The sequence below is a fragment of the Zalophus californianus genome, chromosome 2 (assembly GCF_009762305.2).
Source record: "Zalophus californianus isolate mZalCal1 chromosome 2, mZalCal1.pri.v2, whole genome shotgun sequence".
Taxonomy (NCBI): Eukaryota; Metazoa; Chordata; class Mammalia; order Carnivora; family Otariidae; genus Zalophus; species Zalophus californianus.
The window spans coordinates 65,131,476-65,155,602 of record NC_045596.1 but is presented as its reverse complement, the minus strand read 5'-3'; the positions used below and the strand labels follow the sequence as shown (position 1 = coordinate 65,155,602).

General features: G+C 35.1%; 1 protein-coding gene across 2 annotated transcripts in view; it reads right to left on the bottom strand.

Moving 5' to 3' along the window:
• CFAP299 (cilia and flagella associated protein 299) overlaps positions 1–24,127 on the bottom strand; it is a 562,489-nt gene that overhangs the window by 4,811 nt on the left and 533,551 nt on the right. For both annotated transcript variants that reach the window (XM_027600046.2, XM_027600047.2), the window contains one exon: positions 13,726–13,855. In XM_027600046.2, the coding sequence (XP_027455847.1) occupies positions 13,726–13,855 (130 nt within the window). The remainder of the gene's footprint in view (positions 1–13,725; positions 13,856–24,127) is intronic.

Here is a 24,127-nt window from a genome sequence, read left to right as displayed (position 1 = left end):
TTCTCACTGAAATAGGAGTTACTTTGATTAAAAGTAAAAATTAATATGAATGGTTGAGATTACATGAAGTAGTAAGGACAGACTAAAACCACTGTCTATGTGCTTTTGTGTTCCAAAGAGAAAGTAGTTTTGTCTCATAGTGGAGGCTTGATAGTACTGGTTTTATATATACATAAACCTTATATAAATATATAAAGTAGTGTTTTTCAGGCCTTTATTTTCTTTTTGTTCCTTCTCAGAACCCTTATACAATCTTGAGACTTATTGAGGACTCCAAAAAACTTATGTGGGTTATAACCATCAATATTTGCCATATCAGAAGTTGAAACTGAGAAATTTTTAAATACTTACCGATTCATTTGACTAGAGCAACGATGAACATGAATTAAAATGTTACGAGAAATAACATCTTAATATAAAAATTACTTTGAACTCATGGATACCCTGAGAATTGCTGTGACAGAAAAAGCAAAATAAAGGGCAAATTTGGAAGTAAATTTTACTTGCCTTGATTTATAGCACTTGAGTTTGAAAAGAAGTGATGAAATGTACTAAAATTTTAGTGACATTTGCCTTATCTTGATGGGCTTCCAGCTTTCTTTACTTACTGGTTCATTCCTTTGCCTACCATATAAAATATTTTTTTTGACCTTCTGTGTCATCTGTCTAGGTAGCAAATAATGTATGTCTTATAAGAATATTTTTCTGTGCTTTATATTGAATTTATCACATTCCTGATTAAGAAAAAGAAAGAAATAAAAGAAAGCAAAGAACAAAGATTCCTCACTTATAAAAAAATAAGTTTCTTTACAATCATGTTAAAGTCTATATTGATTTAAAATATTTTATTATTTTAATTGCTTAATTAAATATATAACTCAGTATTATTTCCCTAGTACCCTGATCCTATCTTAATCAAATGTCCAAATATCTCTAACAGTTTTATTTTCTAATTTTTGCCTTCCCATAATTGGATTCTAAGTCTAGAAAAAATTAAGTGAAACTTTACACCTACTTTACACTTACTTTCCATGGTCATTTAGTTATTTGCATTGGTTCAAAAAGAAGCTGTTATTTTTTTTTTTTAAACAGGGTGTAATTGTACAACTTGAAAAACCAAGGCCTTACCTGGAATGTCATATTCGAGAAAAATACTCATTTAAATCAGGTAGGAACAGCCACTCTTCATGGATTAAGTTTGACTTAATTTATGGAAGCAGTGCCTACAAAGCCTTGGCCTATTTCTTGGCTTAGAAAGTCTAAGAATATTGTATATTAAATATATGTAACTTTAGTATATTTGGGGGACCTTGAGAAAAGAGGAATTTACCCAAATTTATGGGTTTTTCAGGTAAAATATGATGGAGAGCATTTTTTGGGGCTTCGTTTCCTAGCCTCAGGTCACCAGATAATAAAGGATTTTAAAAATCCAATTTGAGAATCCTTATGAAAACTTCCAGACATAATTTAATTTAGCATTTGTTCAAAATTGTATGGTTTTAGAGTTTACAAAGAAAACTTAAGGTGTCCTTTATGATAAAATAACACTTTCACTGCATCTATGTAAACAACTAGGCAAATCTAATGGGACCAACCTTATTTTATAAGAATGATCACTCTTTGAATCTATTATGATAAGAAGAGGAAAGGAGACTGTCAGAAAATAATTGTGAGAGACTTTGAAATGGGCAAAAATCAAATAGTGGCTGCCGTGACTACTCACTCATGTACGTTTTCTCATCTTTAACTGATACTACAGCTCTGTAAGTTGTAGAAATCCCATTATAATGCAAAAAATTCATGTCTGTATAAATGCAGAATAGTGTTCCATAGAATGCAACTGATTTTTGCATTGATTTTGACAGACTAGTTTTGCGTGTATTTGTAAATTCATTTCAGAATTTCTTCTTCTTCTTATTTCTTTTTTTAGAGAGAGAGAAAGAGAGCATGTGCACACAAGCACACTTGCATTTGGGGAGGGGCAGAGGGAGAAGGAGAGAGAGAATCTTAAGCAGGCTCCACACCCACCTTGGAGCCCAACACAGGGCTTGATCTCACGACCTGGAGATCATGACCTGAGCTTCAATCAAGAGTTGGACACTTAACCGACTGAGACACCAAGGTGCCCCTTCATTTCAGAATTTCCTATTCCCTTTATAGATCTCTGCCCTTTGAATTCTTCAAACCAATTGTAACATTTTACGGGTCCCTTATTAATTAATGACTTAAAAATCTTTGACACGTTCATTTTATGTCTGTATGAAAATCATGATTCTACCTTCTTTTAAAAATTATTCCTTAACAATAGATAATAAGATTTCTAAAAATAATCTTACATATACAACAACAACAAATGCCTGAAGTCATTACTAGTTATTAGGAGAGATGGGACTCCAAGCCAAACATAAAATATAAGTAAGTCAAGTTATTGGGGTAAGATCAACAGGTATACATTATTGAAAAATGATAATTGATGGAACAAAGTAAAAAGACTCTAACCTTACTCCACAAAATCCTAGAAAAATTATAGATTTAAATATAGAAAGAAAACCATAAACTAATGTAGAAGGAAATATAGGTCGATATTTGTCCAGTTTTAGTATGGAAATCTTTTTAAACATGGAAACAGAAGAAATCAGCCAGGGAAATTAATAGTTTGAACTATATAAAAGTTTAATGTCAAAAAACATTAGGTTAGGGGCGCCTGGGTGGCTCAGTCAGTTAAGCGACTGCCTTTGGCTCAGGTCATGATCCCAGGGTCCTGGGATCAAGCCCCATGTCTGGCTCCTTGCTCCTTGCTCAGCAGGGAGCCTTCTCCCCTGCCTGCTGTTCTCCCTGCTTGTGCTTGCTCTCTCTTTCTCTCTCTAGCTCTCTCTGTGTCAAATAAATAAATAAAATCTTAAAAAAAATTAGGTTAAAAAATAGATATCTAAATTATAGTGTGTCACTAAAAAGTATGATAGACAAAGATTTTCTACCTTTTATATATAGAATACTTAAAATTTAATTTAAAAAAACCCCACTAAAACTCTATACAAAAGTGTGTAGAGGACAATAACAATTACAGAAGAAGAAATACGTGTAGAGGACAATAACAATTACAGAAGAAGAAATACAATATACTAACATGCATGTGGAAGAAATGTTTATCCCTAATAATAATAACAATGAAAATGAAAATGACTCCAAATAAGTCTGAACTATAAAATTAACAAAGTTTAAAAAGTATGCAAAATAAATAAGGCATGGTGAATGGTCAGCCTTAAATAGTTCAGTAAATTGATACTAACTACAAAGTGATTTGACAGTATCTCTATAAAGCTTTATGATATATCTTTTGACTAAGCATTCTCCATTTTAAGAATCCATCTTTGGGACACCTGGGTGGCTCAGTCGGTTAAGCGTCTGCCTTTGGCTCAGGTCATGATCCCAGGGTTCTGGGATCTAGCCCCATGTTGGGCTCCCTGCTCAGTGGGGAATCTGCCTTCTCCCTTTCCCTTTTCCCCCTCCCCCTCTGCTCATGCTGTCTCTGGCTTCCTCTCTCTCAAATAAATACATAAAATCTTAAAAAAAAAAAAAAAGAATCCATCTTAAAGACAAAATCAGAAACTTGGTTATTTAAACCTGGAGAAAAACACAAAAACCAATTTCCATAAATAGGAAATTCCTATGTAAATTATGACTACTTCCTAGGATAGAATATTATTTACATTGTTTTACAGCTTGCTTTTTTCACTTAATAACGTATCTTGACCACTCTTCATACTAGTACATCAACTTCACTAGATATAGCTTTACCCTTTTTTTTTTAAGACTGTTGCATTCTATTTCACTATGTCAATGTATCATAATTTATTTAACCATTGCCCAGTCATGGGCACATAGATTATTTCCAGTATTTAACTATTGCAAGGAAAAATGATTCTTTTAGGACTTTCATTGTTCCTAAGTTGATACACCACAAGGAAGCAATATTCATTTTTTGACCACCTATTCAGTGCCACATTAAACACATTTTCTTATTTAATCTCCACAACAACATTTTGTGAAATGGTTGTTTTTACAGATTTTACAGATGAGAAAATAGAGGTAGAAAAGTGCTCATTGAAATTAAGCAGTTTGCCCTAATCACAAAGCTGATAGGATCTATTTAGGTCCAGCTCATTTTACCTACTGCCCCTCTTAAACAGCTCTAAGCTCTGGCCTAAGTCCTGGTAGCTATTCCCGACACTTTCCTACTTGTTCCATTGTTCACCAGCCCCTTCAACTGCTCCCAAGTATTCTGGAGAGTCCTTAGGTCTTCGTTTTCAAGTGGAATTCATTAAGAGACCTATGCAGGTCTTTCAATATCCTAAACTATTATTATATTACTTTGTGTATATGGCCATATGTGCATTTTTGGGGGAACAAATCCATGAAATTTTTAAAATAAGTTGTATTTCCCAAAAGATTAAGAACCTATCCTCTGGAGCGGCCTCATGTGCTTGTGAAGTAGTTTTCTGGGGGTACCAAGTTGAGGCTGCCATTTGTTTGATTATGTTTTATACTGAGATATCCCAGCCAGCAATAACAATTGAGAAGCTGTCGACATAATATTTTCCACTCTTGCCAATGGCCTTGATCACTGTTCATGCTATCATGTTCCATGTTCCAATAAATGTCAACATCCCTCAGTCTGCTTTGGGATTTCAGTGCCTCAGAAATTGTAAGCATCTGCTGGGGTGGTGAATGGTTAAGAAGGAACCATGGGAGTTGACTACCCATTCAACTGTTGAGACCAGAAGAAATCATGCTCCCTTTGAATTAGAAATAATCCCTTAACTGTGGTTTTGCAACTGCAATGACTCCATGCCTGATTCGTGGGTTTTCTGGTATCTGTTTTTTTGTCATTAGCTATCAGGTCTTTGAAATCATGGAGGAAACAATTCTTTTGTTTTTATTCATGCATTTCATTCAGAATGGAAGGAACCTAACCTTCCATTCTTTCTGATACTCCTTGCCCTGGCAGTGACAATAAATTTTGCAAAAAGGTGAGCATGAATTGAGGTGAAAACTCTCTTCCTCAAATTTCTCCTTTTTCATTTCCATGTTGGTCCTATTATACCTTTGGTATAATGTTTGATTATGCTGCCCTTCTAGTTAGAAGCTTAAAGCAGCATTTTTTGGTCATGTATGTTTTATTGGGATATTTACTTTTTTTTCACTGCATGTATTCAACTTGGATGGTGAAGGGTTATCATTTAGCACTAAGCACTGATATACAAATAATAATGCAAATTTTCTTAGCACTAAGCACTGATATACAAATAATAATGCAAATTTTTATATTTAATTTTTTCTTTCCTCCAGCTCACATTTCTTGTGCTACACTTTAGCTATGAGTTCATACATTGGACACTTAACAGCAATGTGCTTATCTCTAGGGGTTGTTCTGTAATACTGTATATAAAATCAAAATCAGTTTTTCAGGTCAAAAGGAGGGCACAGCATTTAAGTTTTAGGAGTTTTAATTCATAAAAGTCAAGCTCTGTTATGTAATTTTTAAGATACTCCTTAAGGCCATTGATTTTAGCAGCAGTTTGTTGAGTAAATACTTAATTTATATGTGGTAAACTTTCAGTTCAGGTATACCAGGTGATTGCCCAGGGGAGAAAATGTTTAAAAGCTTCTTAGTATGTGGGTGTTTTAGGGCTATAATCAACCAAACAGTCAGTAATTTGGGCAGCGAAACCAGAAAGTTGGCAAGGCCTCAACTTTACTTAATAAGTGTGCCTGTGCCACAGTTAAAAAGGAACATTTACAAGAGGCCTCCGAGGAAAATCTAGGAGCCAGAAGAGTGGTGTAGGTAATTCAGTGTCCTGTGGTTCATTAATTCAAGTTTGTGGGGTTTGAGGGAACACTGTTGGAGACTTTGAAGAAACCATATCTTTGCTTAAATGTATTCTATTCAGTATGGGCTGTTTGTTTGTTTTTCCTTAAATGTCCAGTAGGAAATACACCTGAACTCTGTAAAAAGGCAGATTGTAAAATTGAGAAACTTCACTAGAAGGGCAGAGCTTCAACAGATTAAATTTGAATCATCTGCAGAAAGGATGTAGAAATGGTATGGGCCTCCATTTTGAGAGGAGCAATTTCAATCCTCTGACAGGTTCTCTCGGATTTTAATGTAGTCAGTGAACTGGGAGGCAGCATTAAGGAGGCAATTAACACCTTTCCTACTAATAGTAGCAAATACTTGGGTGGGGGTTTCTTGGGAGGAACAAAACAGAGAGGAGATATGATAAAATACCACTAGAATCACTAGAATCAAAAATCACTAGAACCAAAAATTATGTTTTTATTGGTAGAAGTTATTTTTAATTTTCAATGTTGTTCACCTATTCTTTTGCTCATAGAAAAAGAAAGTAGAATTTGTCTTTCTTTGTATCTGCATAATATACAATGATGACTCTATATTTATTTTAAAAAATAATAAAAATATTTTTCTTGGGACACCTGGGTGGCTCAGTCGGTTAAATATCCTGGGATGGAGTCCCACATCGGGATCCTTGCTCAGAGGGAGCCTGCTTCTCCCTCTGCCTGCTGCTCCCCCTGCTGTGCTCTGTCTCTCTCTCTCTCTCCCTCTCTGACAAATAAATAAATAAAATCTTAAAAAAATTTTTTTCTCATTCATCCATGGACCTAACATATCACCATTACCCTGATACCCAAGGTCATCACTCCAAATTTCAGCAAAGAGCCCCCAGGTTTAATTCACCTACCAAGGAGGGAAAAGCACCACAGTCAATTACTCTGTTAATTTTCAGCTAAAAATAGCATTAGCTCTACATATGTTTATAGTGCCTAAGATTCTAAAATATTTTAAAGTTAACCTCAAAAGTTTCCAGGATTATTTTTGACCCTACTATTCATTTCTTTAGCAAATATTTAATATTCAACTTATTCATTCCACAGATGTTTACTGAGCATCTATCATATGCTAGCACTGGAGATACAATGGTAAAGTGACCAGAAAAGTTTCCTGCCCCATGTTTCAGTTTTTGCTTTATGAGTTTCCATAGTATATATTGTTTCATTTGAGTTTCTGGACAAACCTACCTGACAAAGTGATTTTTGATGAGACCATGATAGCAAGAAAGGATACCACCACCCAACTCTGTAATGATCCAAATAAGTGAGGAAAAAAAGCGGCAATTTACCCCTGGAAGCATCTAGTGTGGTCAGTCTTATTACTATGGAGGTTATCCAGAAGTCTTTGGTATACAGTCTATACTTTCTAGTCTGTATAGTCTTCGGAATGTGTAATTTAGACTACTTACAATTAAAACTGTTGAATTAAAACTTGTTTTAGAGGAGCGAAGTTTGATTACTTTATGGACATACATAATCTGTAAGGTGAAACCAACAGCTTATAAAGTATTACTAATTCACTAATAACAAAACAATAGATATCGAATCCAGCTAATCTTTAGGATCACCTGGGGAAACTTTTAAAAATACAGACTCCTGGGCCTCACCACAGACCAATTCAGCTTGAATCACTTGGGGGTGGAGTCTAGGGCTCTGTTTGGCCAGTGTGAGGAGAGAGGAAGGGAAGATGCTTTACTGAGTTGACTGAAATCACTCCTAATCAAGCCACTGTGGGTTGGACACTGATGAAGAGCTCTTATGATAACAGTTTTCATTTCAAAGTAACACATTTTTCTGTTTCAACAACTGTGATTTTCAAAAGGACAAGTCTAGATTGGGGGTGTCCTGTTGTACAGTCAGGAGTATTGATGTATAAAGAGAAAATAAATACATTCTGCTAAGTCAATGCACTGCATTATACATGCCTTCCAAGTTCTGTGACACTCAGGATGGATCCAGAAAGGTTTATTCTATTATAGTGTCTTTTGTTTCACCAATTTCCTACATTTAATAGAAACCATGTATCTTTAACATCTTTTAACATGTTTTTTGTTTGTTTGTTTGTTTGCTTGCTTGTTAATTATCAGCCACTTATCAAATGACTATATTCAAGCGGGTTTTATTAGACAAAGTAACAAAAAGGAGACTGTCTTATGGAATTTCACATTTTTCATACTGATTTTCTTTTGCACACCATTGAAAGTTAGCCAACAGAACATTAACTTCACCTCATTTCAAAATGGCTTAATCAGTTTAGTACTCAGAAATTCTAAGTCATGACACAAATGGTACAGATTCTCATTGAACTATGCAGAACAGCAAAAAACTTACTAGATTTGGCTTCCACACTTGGAGTTCAATTTTCTCTCAGAATTTCTCTGCTATTACTCTCCTTCCTACACTTTGATCTCAACCCTGGTTGCACATTAGAATCATCTGGGAGCTTCTGAAAAGTACAGTTCCTCAGGCCTTCCACCGGGACTAATTAAATTAGAATCTTTGGAGATGAAGATGGGCATCATATATTCTAAAGCTTCCATCTCTATGAGTGCAACTTCTAATCATTCTTCAAGTCCAGTTAAAAGATTACCTCCTCTATTATCACCTATCTATCCCCAATGCTATCCTCTCACCATTCCCTCTCCACTGGCTTCTACCCCAAATCAAAAATCATCTCTTCTTCCACTGAATTCCCAAAGCATTTCTCTTTTTTGCAACGTATCACTTTTTATTTTATACCGCAGTTATATTTTTTACATGCCTATCTCCCTATAAGTATTATAACCTTAATAAAGGGCAAAGGTTGAACTCTTGCTCACCTTTAGATCCCCTACGGTGTCTCATAATAGTTACATTTAAGCTCCATTGCTAGACTCTACTAAGAATGAACCATGTGACTTTGAGTAAGTCATTAAACATGTTTGAGTCAATTTACTCATAAATAAAAAACATTTTTTAAAAGATTTATTTATTTATTTTAGAGTGAGAGAGCATGAGTGGGAAGTGCAGAGGGAGAGAATCTCAAGCAGACTCCATGCTGAGCATGGAGCCCCATGCAGGTCTCAATCCCACAACCTGGAGACCAGGACTCAGAGACCACGATCTGAGCTGAAACCAAGAGTCAGATGTTCAACTGACTGTGCCACCCAGGTGCCCCTCAAAAACATGTTCTAATTCAGCAGTCTTAATTTCAGATGGTTTAAATTATATATTTCTGGGCTTGTACAAGACTTGAAAGCACATACCAAAATTAAGATTTCTGCATAACCTTTAAAAACCTAAAATTATGGCTACACTAACTGTTTTCACTGATAAATTTTTGTAATTATTTTCTGACTTACTCGGATCAATATAGAATGAGGTGGCTATTCCCATTCTGGCTATCATTGCTATACCAAGTATCAGTGATATAATCGGCTTCTCAACTTTTAATTAGTGTAGTATTATTTTTGTGTGTTTGGAAGAAATCGTTCATTTAATCATTTATTTCACGAATACTTATTAAGTGTCTATTAACCAGGCATTTTTCCAGGTGATGGGCTCTCGCATTTAGTGAATGGAAGAAGGGAGGGGAGAAAAGCTGGTGCCATTAAAGAAGATTTTTCCTATTTTTAACTGTTCTATACAAACTGTCTCTCCAGTTAGTAGAACATGGAGGTTTTAGACCACCCATATTATTCTAAGACTCAAGGAAACTCTCCCATGGTTAATGCTTCTTAAAAGCAAAAGAAAAATACCTACTTTTTCATTTGTCCAGATAATGTAGGGAGTGAGTGCAAAGTGCTTCCACTCAATCCTTCTAAAGATAATACACTGGAAACATTTTGGTGGGTGTGAATCATTCAGACAAGCATTCTTCACTCAAAAATAGAAACTAGCTTTATTTGTTCCAGATGTTATACAGCTGCAGGGAAGTTAAAGCCAGTGGTCCTGTTTTCAATGCAACCAAACTCTTATTGCATTTGGAATTTCTCAGCCAATGAACTCATATTACTCATTCTAAGATCTGCACAATTTTCTTTTTTCCACTGTTACCATTCACAAACAACTATGTTTCATGGGAACCACTTTTCAGAGTTAATGAGTCTACATCTGTGTTGTACAAAGGAAAGACATCCTGTTTATCACAGTTTCCACCTTTCGTTTATCTTGACCTTTTAAAATTTTAAGTGTAATATATATATATATATATATATATTTTAAAGATTTTACTCATTTATTTGAGAGAGAGAAAGTGCATGAGTGGGATGGGGAGCAGGGGAGAGGGAGAAGCAGGCTCCCCATTGAGCAGGGAGCCTGGCAGGGCTGGATTCCAGGATCTGATCATGACATGAGCCCAAAGCAGATGCCCAACCGACTGAGCCAACTGGGCACCCCAGTGTGAAATACTTCAAAGAGATTATGTGAAGGAAAGGAAAAGGAGAGTTGAGTTGTACTGTTCTTACAGTATTTGAGAGTACATTACGGTGTTATAAGTTATGGTGTTCATTTAAGGAAGAATTTCAAATAAAATTAATAAAAACATTAAGTAATTCTTATCATTGTGCATTTGTAATTTTAAAAACCTGACAGCTTATTTTTTTTATTCTTCTGTAGGTCTGTAAGAGATGCTGTACGGGTGCATGAAATATGAAAGGATCATGGCTCTTAGAAGAAGGTAAGTTATTATGTAGATGTACATGCTAATTTCATATCTAGCCCATAAAAATTAAAATATATGTGTTATATTTTGTCTGAGGTCAAATGTTTGAGAACACTTATGGTTTGAAAACAGAGTGCCAGATCTCTTGAGATTCTTGTCTTTGTAGGGAGAAGATTTTCGCCAATTGTGGTTCACAGATAATGTGTAGTAGAATCACACTGGCTGCTTGTGAAAATATGTACACCTGGGAGCAGTTGAGTCAGAATCTCTGAGAACTGGGGCTGTAGAGGGATCCTAGAGATCAGGAAACAGCAACAACACTCACATCTTCCATTTGTGAATGTGAAAACTCTGAGAAATTAGGTGAATTTCACCAGGCCACGCAGCCAGTTAATTGTAAAGTAAGGCATAGAATTTTGTTTATTGATGCTGAAACCAGCATTCTTTTCCAGTAGGTCAGCTATAAGTTTTTATCTTCAAAAAGATAAAATTAAAAGAAAAATTAAATGAATATAAGTATCTAAGTAATATCAAGTGTCCTACCCAATGATTCTTTCATAATTAATTCTTTTACTGATTTTCCTCTCATCAGTAATTAACTAGATGCTTATTCTTTCTCCAGGATTTGGAAATACCTTTCCTTCAGAATCATCATGAATCTTTTGAATTGTAAATGAAATTATAATCAAAACCCTTCTCATCCCCTAGGGACACCTGGGTAACTCCATTCATTAAGCGTCTGACTTCGGCTCAGGTCATGATCCCAGGGTCCTGGGATCGAGTTCCGCATCGGGCTCCCTGCTCAGTGGGGAGTCTGCTTCTCCCTCTGCCCCTCCCCCTGCTCCTTCTCTCTCTCTCTCTCTCTTACTCAAATAAATAAATAAAATCTAAAAAAGAAAAAACTTCCTCCCCCAGAGAAGAAAATGTTATATTTCATGTATTGAAAATTAAATCTTTGAAGTCTCATGATTAATTATTCAGGAAGTGAGTGGTTTAGTAGTTATTTAAACCATGTTCAAGGAACAGTTTGTATTCAATAATGATTCCACAAAGACTATTAAAAGCTGTAATTCATGACATACGTTCTTGAAGTATGTATATACCATTAGTTAAAACAGAGCCCTACAGTAGTTTAAGTGTGGTATCATTCAAAACTGATTCAAAAATTTATTTCACACCTCTTAATGAAGCCATTAATTATTTTATATCTTTAGCCTTCTAAAAGTCTCTGTGAATATAATTAAGTTTCCTGTACTTTGCCTCAATTTTGACACACATTTGTGAGGAAAGAGTCACCACTAGAGAAAAGGTGTGCTGATATTTATCAGTTCATAATAATTATGGACCAAATGATTTTCATGTTCAGTCCTTCATTTTACTAATGAGAAACCCGAGACCAATAAAAAAGTAGGGTACTTTTTTTCTTAATTTTGTTTATTTAAGTAATCTCTACAACCCCACATGGGGCTTGAACTCACAATCCCAAGATCAAGAGTTGTATGCTCCTCCTACTGAGCCAGCCAGGTGCCCCAAGAGTAGTGTTCTTTTGAAGGAGATAATGTTGTGTCAGAAACTGCTAGTTGTCTACCCAAATTTCTTTCTCCCTTTTCCAGAACTTCTGATTTCAGTGAGGTGTATGACCACCTGAACAAAGATTATATTTCCCAGCCTTCCATGTAGATGGATATGGCCATGTGACTAAGCTCTTGCCATGGAATATAAGTGAACCTTTGTGTGGTAGTTTTTGGGAAACTTCCTTAAAAGGCACTGGGGCAGGGGTGTCCTTTGCACCATTTGAACTCCGTCCATGAATTCTGTTTGAAATGTGGTTGTTTGGGCTACAGATCTGTTTTGGTCCAAGAGGATGAGGGCCATTTTGGCTTAGATGACTGTGGAGCTGCCATCCTAATTTTGGACTGACAATTGAGCCTCATACATGGGAAAGAAAGAAGCTTCTATTCTGTTAAGTCATTGTGTTGGAGTTGTATCTGATTGCAGACAACAATCCATTTCTTACCACAGAATTTCATTTATTCATTCTTTGAGCACGTAGTTTTGAGCAATTTTTATGAGCAAGAAATTATACTAAGTGGATATGAAACAAAATCATTTTATTTTATTTTTTTAAATTTCTAAAAAGTTTTGGAAAAGTTTTTATAACCAGACTCCCATTTTCCTTTGGTCCATCCTTGTCTCTATCCCAGGCATATCATAAAATTCCTATTTCTTTCACTGTGAAGGAATACTTTTCTTGACTTGGATTTTAGACTGTTGTTGTGATATGAGTAACATGTTTTCCAAGAGTTAAAAAAAAAATGCCTAAGCAACTCAAGCACATATTACTTTAAGTAAAGTTTTAACCTTTACCCCTAAACATACAAGTCATGATTAAAAGTCATGATGCAAACACAGTCATTGAAAATATGTAAGAGGTAAATATTTGTCCTTGAACAAATTCAAAATATCATGGGACATGTCTTTAAAATATTTAAATAAAATGTATTTTCTAAATTAACACTTAGAAATACACTAAGGGTAATATTATTTTCAGTGTTAGTCACATATAAAAAGGGATGTTAGAATTCTGGGAACATTTGTGAGGTGAGAGTCTCTCTTCTGTAAATGATTTATCTTCCCCTTAAGAGCAAAAAGTACCAGACATCCCCAGGATCAGAGCACACAAATGCATTGCTCACTGGCTCCCTGATCTAATTTGCTGGTAGGCTTGGAGAAGCAGTCTCACTTGTAAGTTCTATTTAAATTCCCCACAAACTCTTTCTTATTGATTTCTTTTTTATTTTTTTTTAAGATTTTATTTATTTGACAGAGAGAGACACAATGAGAGAGGGAACACAAGCAGGGGGAGTGGGAGAGGGAGAAGCAGGCTTTCCGCGGAGCAGGGAGCCTGATGTGGGGCTCGATCCTAGGACCCTGGGACCATGACCTGAGCCGAAGGCAGACGCTTAATGACGGAGCCACCCAGGCACCCCTTCCCTATTGATTTCTGATAATTGATTAAGTTTGGAGTTGTTTTTCTTTAAGAAAATGTTTCAACACAGTCTTTTATTTCTAGATTTAAATACTGAAGAGTGTCAAATATTTAACAGATTTTTTAATAATGTAAGAAATACAATAAAATTAGGTGTGATATATAAATGTAAAAACAGTCTTACCTTTGGATCTACATTGAGAATTTTTCTGTCTCTTTTGTATTTGAAAAGTAAGCCTTCTGGATTATCAGCAATCACTTGATAATTGGGAGTTGAATTCCAAACAGCAGTATGACTGTCCCAGTTGTAAAAGCTAGCAAAATAAATATTTATTAGAAATTAATATGTATGATAAAATGAATTGACAAATATATTTCAGAAAATATTTGGAGCAGTTCAGTTTCAAGATAAATGAATTGGATCATAGTCTGTATAACCATGTAAGACACATGTGTGATTAAAATTCTTGCAGAAGAGATTAGACTGGGTTTTTCTCAAATTATTTAAATACATATTTATGACGATTTTGCATAATTTCCTGGTTTGGACACTTTATGAACTAGGGCCTAGTCCAGTATTATATTCCCCAGGAACTCAAGAAGAAAATTGATGCAATTTGAAGCTATTTCTTCTAGCTCAGATTCTTCAGGGTCTTAAGAGTATTCAGGGTATTAAGAGACTGTTTACTAGAAGGAAAGGCAGGCTAAGTCACCTCTTTTCATTCAAAACAATTTAATTCATTTCTTTCAGGCTTTATTTTTCAATAATATGTTTCCCAGGGAGTAAGGAAACTATGTGAGTGTGAGAGGTTACCATAGGCCAGGCATGATGTGATGTTTTCTAGCACTACACCCATATGAAGTTCTCATTTCACAGACCAGGCAAGTAGGCTAGGGAGGTCAAATGACATGGATAAGGCCCTGCAACTAATATGTCATAGGACTAATATTTCAACCCAGATCTGTGCGTTTCAAGGCACAAGTGTGTTCTTCCTACTGTTCAACATTGCCTGCATTTTATCTTTTTTTTTTTTTTCGGTTGATCTGTGGAAACTTCTTATTTTTTCCATGTCTGGCTTTATACCTACTTGTCAAAAATTGATATAATACCATAATATGAGTTGTAAGAATTCTCAGTATATTAATTTCACATATCTTATTCTTATTAGCACATTTCTAATATCATGTTAATATGTTCAAGTATTAACGTGTTTCTAATATGTCTAATATCCTATTTCTGGGTTATTTTGTACTTTTTTATTCCCCTTATTCATTTTTAAAGAGTAGATTTCATTGATTAAACTCACTTTGAATTATAGTGTTTTCTGAGGCATCAATTTTTATGCTATTACCTGAAAATGTAATGTTTACCCTCAAATTTTTCAACACTTAGAAAAAGCTCACTACATCAATCATATATTTATATCACTGGGGACATATTAATGAGAGCTATTTTCTCTCTTCCCCTACTATTTGTTCTATGGCCAAGACATAGGAATATCTGCCCTTTCTGAGGCACAGAGTTAGGAAAAGTGGTTTTCTAACCACCTTTGTTTGTTGAGTATGTCCTCCCCAAGAGAGCAAGAATGACTATTTGGTGAATAGAGGAAAGGAGCTGAGCATTTCATGGCTTTCTAGGTCCTTACTTTAGCTAGCCTTCAAAAGTGGAGTTTATCATGGCAGGCTCAGCCCCCAATAGGGTGATGGTAAGGTAGCAGTCTATAGCACTGGTGATAAATTCAATTCAGTAGCGAAGGTATTAGGAGCCAATCTGACTGTGTACCCAAGCTTTTTCTCAAATTCACTTTAATCCAGAAAAGAATGGTAATTTGACCTCCATCTTACTGGTTGTTCAGTTAAAAGATTGCTAAGTTGGAATGAGGGACAATGGGTGTGATTCTAACCATAATTATTTATATGTCTCTCTAAATAATTATTTATGAGATATATAGATACAGATAATCCCAGTAAAATGCTTGAGTCATAGCATAGCTGTGCTTAGAGAGGCATGATTTATATCACACATTCTTATCTTGTTACTCATCTCAAATTAAAAAGCTTTATTAAAGTCCAGGCAGGGGGGAAAAATATATATATATATATATACATACACACTCTTTACATAAAAATGTAAATTTGTATAGCATGTGGTACTTTAGATGAACAATTTATTTTTTTAATTTTTAAAGATTTTATTTATTTATTTGACAGATAGAGACAGAGAGAGAGAGGGAACACAAGCAGGGGGAGTGGGAGAGGGAGAAGCAGGCTTCCTGCCGAACAGGGAGCCCGATGTGGGGCTCGATCCCAGGACCGTGGGACCATGACCTGAGCCGAAGGCAGACGCTCAATGACTGAGCCACCAAGGTGCCCCCTTTTGATGAACAATTTAGATTGTTTATCAATACTTTTGTTCTAGGCAAGGATGGGAAACAGGTTTCATTTCACATGTCAATTCTAAGAGCTGGTAATTATTAGTATTTAATAAGGACAACTGACAATAATTATCATGTGCTGGGTACTGTACTGAACCTAATGAATATATTATCTCATTTAATCCTATCATGAACCCCATGAAATAGGTACAAAATGATCAAATTTTATACATGCAGAGCCCAGGTGATCCTAATGTGTACTTGTAGATGAAAATGAGGAACTGGATTTGAAAGATACTAAAAAGTGGATTTGATGTTATGAGGGGGATGTCAACAAGATGAGATCCTAGGATTATTCTCAGATTTCTGGTGTGGATTCTTAAGTGGACAGAATTATTTACCAGAACATAAAATAACAAAAGAAGGAAGGAGGTGGGGGAAGAGGGATGTTCAGTTTTGGACATGTTGAACTTGAAATCCCCGTGAAACATCTAACTTTTATTGAATTTTTATTGTCTATTAGTATTCTTTGTTAGTTCATCTACACTACTGTTTTACCTTATTGAGGCCTTGAGTTCCTTGGCTCACCCTCATCCTAATTTACAATTGATTTCTTTACTTCTTTACTTACCCATGATTCACAAGATACTTGCCAGTAGTCACAACTTTATTGCTCATTTGACCCTATTTAAAAAAATACCAACTCAAAACTGATTCAAATATTTGTTGTCTCCATTCCTCTCTATGGTCTCTGGCAACTTTTGCTGAAACAACTGTACCACTGATATAATTCTAAGTTCCAAATCTCTAACCTCAGTTGGATTTCAAGCACTACAGAGCAATTTTTTACATGTCTCTAGTTATCTTCTTTGTCATTCATTGTATTGTTCATGCCTCCTATTCCTCCACTTTCCTCCTTAGTCTCAGAAGATGACTTTACCTCTTACTTTATTAAGAAAATAAAGGACACTAAATGGAAACTAATTATCAATATCTTGTTCCATCAGTAGCAAATTTGTTTATATTGACAATGTCTCTTACCTCCTTCCAGTCAACTCAGAGGAATAGGTGCCCCTTTTCTTTTCCAAGAAAACATGCATATCCATGTTATGTTCTAAATTCCATCCCTTATTGCCTCTTTAGTTACTTCAAATAATCATCTAAAATTTTCCTGATATAATCAAATTCATCTCACCATAAATTTTTCCCCAGGACCAACAAATGCATATCAACAATCCCAACTAAACAAAGAAGAGAAAAGAAAGAATGGAGGAAGGAAAGGAGGGAGGGAAGGAAGGGAGGAAGGAAGGAAAGAAAGAAAGAAAGAAAGAAAGAAAGAAAGAAAGAAAGAAAGAAAGAAAGAAAGAAAGAAAGAAAGAAAGAAAGAAAGAAAGAAAGAAAGAAAGAAAGAAAGGAAGGAAGGAAGGAAGGAAGGAAGGAAGGAAGGAAGGAAGAAAGAAAGAAAGGAAAGGGAAAGAAAGGAAAAGAAGAAAGAAGAAAAGAAGTAGAAAGAAAGGAATAAGAAAGAGAAAGGGAAGATGAGAAAAGAGATTTCAAAACTTACCCCAAATCAGATTTTCTCCAGGCTGTCACATTTTTCTCCTAATACATTATAATTAAACCCATCTTCTCTATGCCAATTTGCCCCATCCCCTGCCCTCCCTCTCAGTTCTCTCACCTGAGCTGATAATCCACATTACCTGCTTAATTGTACTTACTGGCATAAACCATAGACTCCTCTATCTCAAATACCAAAAAATAAATTTTCCTTTCCCACCCTCCAAATCTATTTATCCTTGCTGTACTCTCTATATGAATAAGTGGCACTCAATAAATGCTTATTGATTAAATAAATGATCTTTACCCATCTCTACTATTATTATTTATAACCCAATTAATATTATTTTCAGTTATTAAGAATTAAAACAAAGAAGATGCAAGAAAAATTATTTTAAGAGGAAATTAAAAGAATTGATCTAGAACATTGATCCAGGACTTAGGAAATCTAAACCCTGATGCAATGATTTCAATTTTCTCCTATGTGAAGTTCAGAAGTTGAACTACATATTTCAAAGGCTCTTTATAATAATAATATTCTATGATTATAAAAGCCTCTTTTGAGTCAGTGAGTTCTTACACATTATTTTGATTTATGTCTCAGTGTTCACAACTTGAAAATACTTATAGAAAAGTTTAAACATACTGTATTTATAACATAGAAGAACTTATGAGGTAATTTATGTACAATTATTTAAGCTTTTGGAATAAAAGAACAATTATCCATTTATTCCCTATGATAAACAACCTGGAAATTGGACATTGAGTGTACTTATGAGTGTACTTATACACAACTTATATAAATAAGTTGTAATAATAAAATGAAATCTGTGGAAAGTCTATTCATTAAGTGATAAGGGGATCTCATGTATGTTTTTGGAAACAATTACCTGTTCGTCATTTATTTTACATGATAATTGTTGATACCAGAGAAAATATTCTGATGACATCACAGGGCAACAGAGCTTTGGACCACCAGGGGGAGTAAATTTCAAAGCCATTCTCCAGAATACCTTATTTGGCCTCGTTTTGCTCACTACCTTCCTTCAAATGGAATGGAAGAGACATACTTACAGAAATTATGAAAGCATAAAATGGAGGATGTTATTAAAGATTTGAAAAATGCAAATAAAAATACATCTAAAGGCAAACTAAGGTCTTAGGGTGAAAATAAAATAAACATAATGATTGTTCAGTCACCAGTATATAAAGCATAGAGAAAAAATGAAATCACTACCACGTAAACATGAAATTTGACATCACAGAGAACACATCACTGGAATTGAAGCTATTATCATCTAAGGGATTTTCCCCATGAATACAATCGACAATATATAATAACTAGGAAGGAATTTTGTTCCTATCTCTATTAATAATGAAATCTTTTTAGGTTTTATACAGTTGGACCAGTAGGCTTTTATAGCACTTAAGACTTGTTTATGGTTATAAAATTAAAGCACATTCCCTTTGAGATAAAAAGAAAGAAAGTACATTTATGAAATATAATTTGTTGGACAGAGAAATACTCATATTTAAAGGAAATCTGTAAAAACAGAAATAAAATTAAAATCCTACAGAACTAGTTTTGTTAAATCAAAAGATTATATTGAAAAATGAAAAAATCAGGAGATTTCATACCAATCATAGGGACACTTAAGTGATAAACATTATCATCTCCTTTTTTAAATCTTTGTGTAGACAGCCCATAAGTAAGATGACTTATAATTTTACTGTCTGAACTGGAATGCTCTTGGACAAGATAGGGGTTGCTACTAATAATTATGCCAAGACAACGAGAGTAAGCTCAGATGCTGCTGGACAAACCGAGATGGAGATGTGTGGTCTACACACCTACAAATCTAAAAATTTAAACATTGCTGTTTTAGAGTTGATTTATCCAGTGCTTATGTAAAATGTTTCCAAAGTTTTGCCATAGATTTGCCAAAGATATGATAAAGATGTTTAAACAATGCTAAAGCATGTTTTCTTATAGTTGACCTTTTTTTTAAATTTTATCGCTGTGGAAAAATTATATTATATGGAATTGCAATTGTGGCATAGAGACATGAAATTTAATCTAGAATAATAAACATTCTTGTTCTTTTTTTATTTTTCAAATATCAAAGTAGCATAACATTCTATAATAACTAATTTTCTGGAATTATCATATTCCATGTAAAAATATATGTTTGATCAGTTATTTTGGGTGGTAAGAACATGGAATCTAAGGTTTAGTGTTTTCCTAAGTTAGTTAAGTTGGTTCGTGTTCATGGCTATATATTGTATCTCTAAATTCAATCAGCTTTTTAATAAATGCTTATGCCAGTTGGGAAAATATAGACAACTGTTGAACAATGCACTGTAACTATTAAAATAATTGAGAACATTAAAATCCCTGGTGACAGATAGGGTGGTCATTCAGTTCAATTCAACACAATTTTGAGCATCTATTTTGTGCCAGGAATGGTCCTGAGTATTTAACAATAAAACACACACACACACACACACACACACACACACACACCCCCCAGAAAAATGGTTCTTACCTTCAAGGAACTCATAGTCTATAGGACATCAGAAATGTGAACAAAAAATGATACATTAGAAATTTATGTAAGGTATTTTTGGGCTGTAGGGGTCAAAAATGAATATATGTCTTGGTCAAATGTATTTCTAGTGAGATTTTCCTGATGCAAAGCAGTAGAGCCAAGCATTCTAGGTGGAAAAGATAGTAACAAAGTAGATTTGATAATGGGGCGCCTGGGTGGCTCAGTCGTTAAAGCGTGTGCCTTCGGCTCAGGTCATGATCCCAGGGCCCTGGGATCGAGCCCCGCATCGGGCTCCCTGCTAGGTGGGAAGCCTGCTTCTCCCTCTCCCACTCCTCCTGCTCGTGCTTTCTCTCTCGCTGTATCTCTCTCTGTCTAATAAATAAATGAAATTTTCTTTAAAAAGTAGATTTGATAAGAACTGAAACATATACATACATCAGTGCTCACCATTATGAGAAATTTTCAGTCATACACAGGGAGGTAAGGCAGAAGATAAATTGCTGTGGGCTGAAAATTAAATATGAAATATGATTCTTAACTGTCTGCTACTAAAATGCAGAAACTGGATGTGCCTTCCCTTTGGGGACAGAGTGTGCTCAGTGAAGGAAGCAAGGAGAGCTAGTAAGCCTGGCTCTCCTATCATTCTAAGGCACAGGGATAGAAGGGAGAGCTCATGGCTGGCAGGCCATCACTCTTTTAATTTTCACTTGTGCAAGAAGACAGATTAGCACCTGTCTGGCATGCTCACTGTGGGGCTCTGAACCAAAAGTGTGGTGTCAAGGGGATGGACTGGTTGTAGAAAGCACTGAGGTAGTGGTGAATGGAATATAATACCTGGGATACTTGACTAATTATAATAGATTCTCAACGGTAGAGAATAATATAGCCCAATGAGAAGATTTCTTAGGTCACCACCAAGGGGTTCCTTGTGCAGAGGGACGCTTCTTACAGGTAGAGGTTCTGAGGATTTCATGCCTGTTTCCATACTCCTAAACTGTACACTGGCCTCCTCACTGGGGACCCCAGCCCCCTGGTAGGGTGTCTGGAATTTCCAGCCTCACACAGTGGGAAAGGAGTGGGTGATACTAACAGATGAACACATTACCAGATTTCCCCCCATGATAGGGCTATTGGAAATAGATTTACGAGTTACACAAGCTCTTTCTGATTTTTCAATTAGAGCAATTATTAGAAACATTTTGGAGCACCTCTCAGTTGCAAATCCTAGAGTGAGAACTTCACGGTCAAGCAAGAATGCTACTAGCTGCTCCTATAGCAATTGGGTTATGTGGCCATTTGTGGTAAACTGAAGAAGCAGCACTTTCTCAAAGCAGAATCTTGAAGGGATGGTGCAGGGATAGAGTGGGGGTCACAGAAAGCCCTCCCTTAACTTCATTCTTTTTCTGATATTATTGAAACAACTACTGTGAATGTTGTTTTGCACTGATGTAGTGCTTTATCAATTACAAAGAGCTTTTACCATTATACTCTTTTTTTTTAACATCCAAAACAATCATATAAGATAGACAGGGATATTATGTATGTATGTATTATTATTATTATTAAATTATCACTTTATAGAAAAGAAAATTAGAGCTACAGAATGTTCTGGATATTATGTAGCAAAATCAGCATTTAATCTAAGACTTTAAGATGATTATTTCATTGCTTGTCTGCTAACTATTACTCTATGTCAGGTTTCTCAGGCTAGGCAATAGTCTTATATCCCCTGCAAGTAGTAAAGATTCTCCCTTGGGAGCAAAACATAAGGAGGAAGGCAAGGAATAAACTCCAAAATAGGGGATTTTGAGCCAAATTGTCCCTTATGGTAAAAAAAAAAAAAAAAAAAAAAAAGCAGCTACAAAGAAGGAGTTGTTTCATCTCAGGAAGTGTACAGAGGGATTCCTCTAAAAAATTGGGCCTAATTTACCATATGTATTAGAGCAGGATTAGAAACCTCCAAGCTTTGCTTGCATTTACCATGATGGATATATGTGGGGTGGTGTGTGTTAAAATTCAATATAGGTTTCCAAACTATATATAAGCCAAACTAGGGTGATAATTGAAATAAAGCCTTTCTGTGCAGTCTGTTTATGTTTGAGAACCCCCTCTTGGCATGTTATAGATATTGTAATGAGTGGATCTTGTAGGAACAACTGCTTGTGAGTATCAGGGTTATCACCTGAGTGAGACATAGCATGCTCTGAGATGAACAGAACCAGAGATCTGGTCCAAGACCTCTGTAAATACATGGCATCATTCATGGAAATTTTGTCAGTTGTCCAGATTAAAGATGCACCATCTGCTGTCCCTCCTTCTACCCATCTAGGCCATCTAAGAGGTTCTAATAGGTAAATAACTAACTAAATAAGATCTTTGGAGGCTTTCTGGCTTCAAAGTAGTCATTTGTCCAATTTTTCCTGCAGGTCAAGAGGGAAATATGTTGTCTAGCTGCCATATGACTTAGAGCAAGGCAAGGAGATGAGAGAAGTGCCTGAGAAGTCACATTAATTAATTCACTTATTCATCCATTCATCCATCCATTCAGTTTTTAAAAGAACATTAATGGAAAGGATATACTATGCATCAAACACAATTTTTCATGTTTGGGATAGAATAAGGAATAACATACAGTTCCTGTCTTATGTGTTCACTAGCTAATAGGAGAAAACAGATAATCCAAACAATACAAATATGCTTAAAATTCAATGGGAAGACAGAGGAGAGAAATCTTACTCAGGCTGAAGGAAGAGAAGGAGAATTTAAAAATAGCTCCCTAGAGGAAGTAACATGAGACCTGAATCTTAAATGAGTAATAGGAATTAGCCAGGTAGAGGGACAGCATCAGGGATGGAAGAATAGCCCTCTAACTGGATAAGACAGCATGGGAAATCATGCTGTTGAGTACTGGAATGGAGAATGCTGGCGGTAGAGTGGCTAGCAATTCAGTATCAATAGAACATAAAGTTCAATTAGGTGGGTAAGAAATGAGACTGAAGATATACCCAGAGAACAAGTCACAGAAAGCCTTATTTATAACACCAAACAATACTATCTTCATCCTGTAAGCAATGGGAATATCTGAGGGTTGTAAATAGGAAAGTGGCAGGGCAAGATATGCAGTTTGGATAGATTATGCTGGTTATGAATGAAGAATGAATTTAAAGAGATGGCAGTAAAGAGTGCTAGAATCCATGTGACCAGTTTAAAGTCTGTTTATTACCCAGGCTAGAATTGAAAAAGTATTATAAGTTATGAGGTTGCAAAATATATATATATATATATATATATGTATATACAGATATACATATATAGTCTAGAAGTCATTAGTGAGAAGCATTATAGATGACTCTTAGGTTCCTAGCTTGAGGAATTGGATGGATACTGATATTAGCACTAAGGATTATTAGAATGAAATACTTTTTCGGCATGCCTCCATGAAGAAGAGGCATTTGCTTGAATACACCTGGCCTTTTGCTCTACTGATTTGCTGAGAATAAGAACAGTGGACTGTGAGTAGACCCTATGATCTTACATATATCCTAAATGTTTATAATTGTTATATTCTCTTGTTGGATTGATCCCTTTATCATTATATAGTGATCTCTTTTTGCCTCTTATTATAATCTATAGCTTAAATTCTATTTTGTCTGATGTAAGTATAGCTACCTTTGTTTTCTTTTGATTCCTACTTGCATGGAATATCTTTTTTTGTCCCTTCACTTTCAGTCTGTGTGTGTCCTTAAAGCTGAAGTGAATCGCTTCTAGGCAACATATAGCTGAGTCTTGGTTTGTTTTTTTTTTAATTAAAAAAATTATTTTTATTCATTCAGCCACTCTACATCTTTTGATTGGAGAATCTGATCCATTTACATTTAATTATTGATACGTCTGGACTTACTTTTGCCATTTTGTTTTCAGGCTGTTTGTAATTCCTCTGTTCCTTTCTTATTTTCTTACTCTCTTCCTTTGTCATTTGATGATTTTCTGTAGTGGTATGTTTAAATTTCTTTCCCTTTATATTTTGTATATTTATTATAGGTTTTTGTTTTGTAGTTACCATGACGCTTACATAAAACATCTTTTATTTATGGCAGTTTATTTT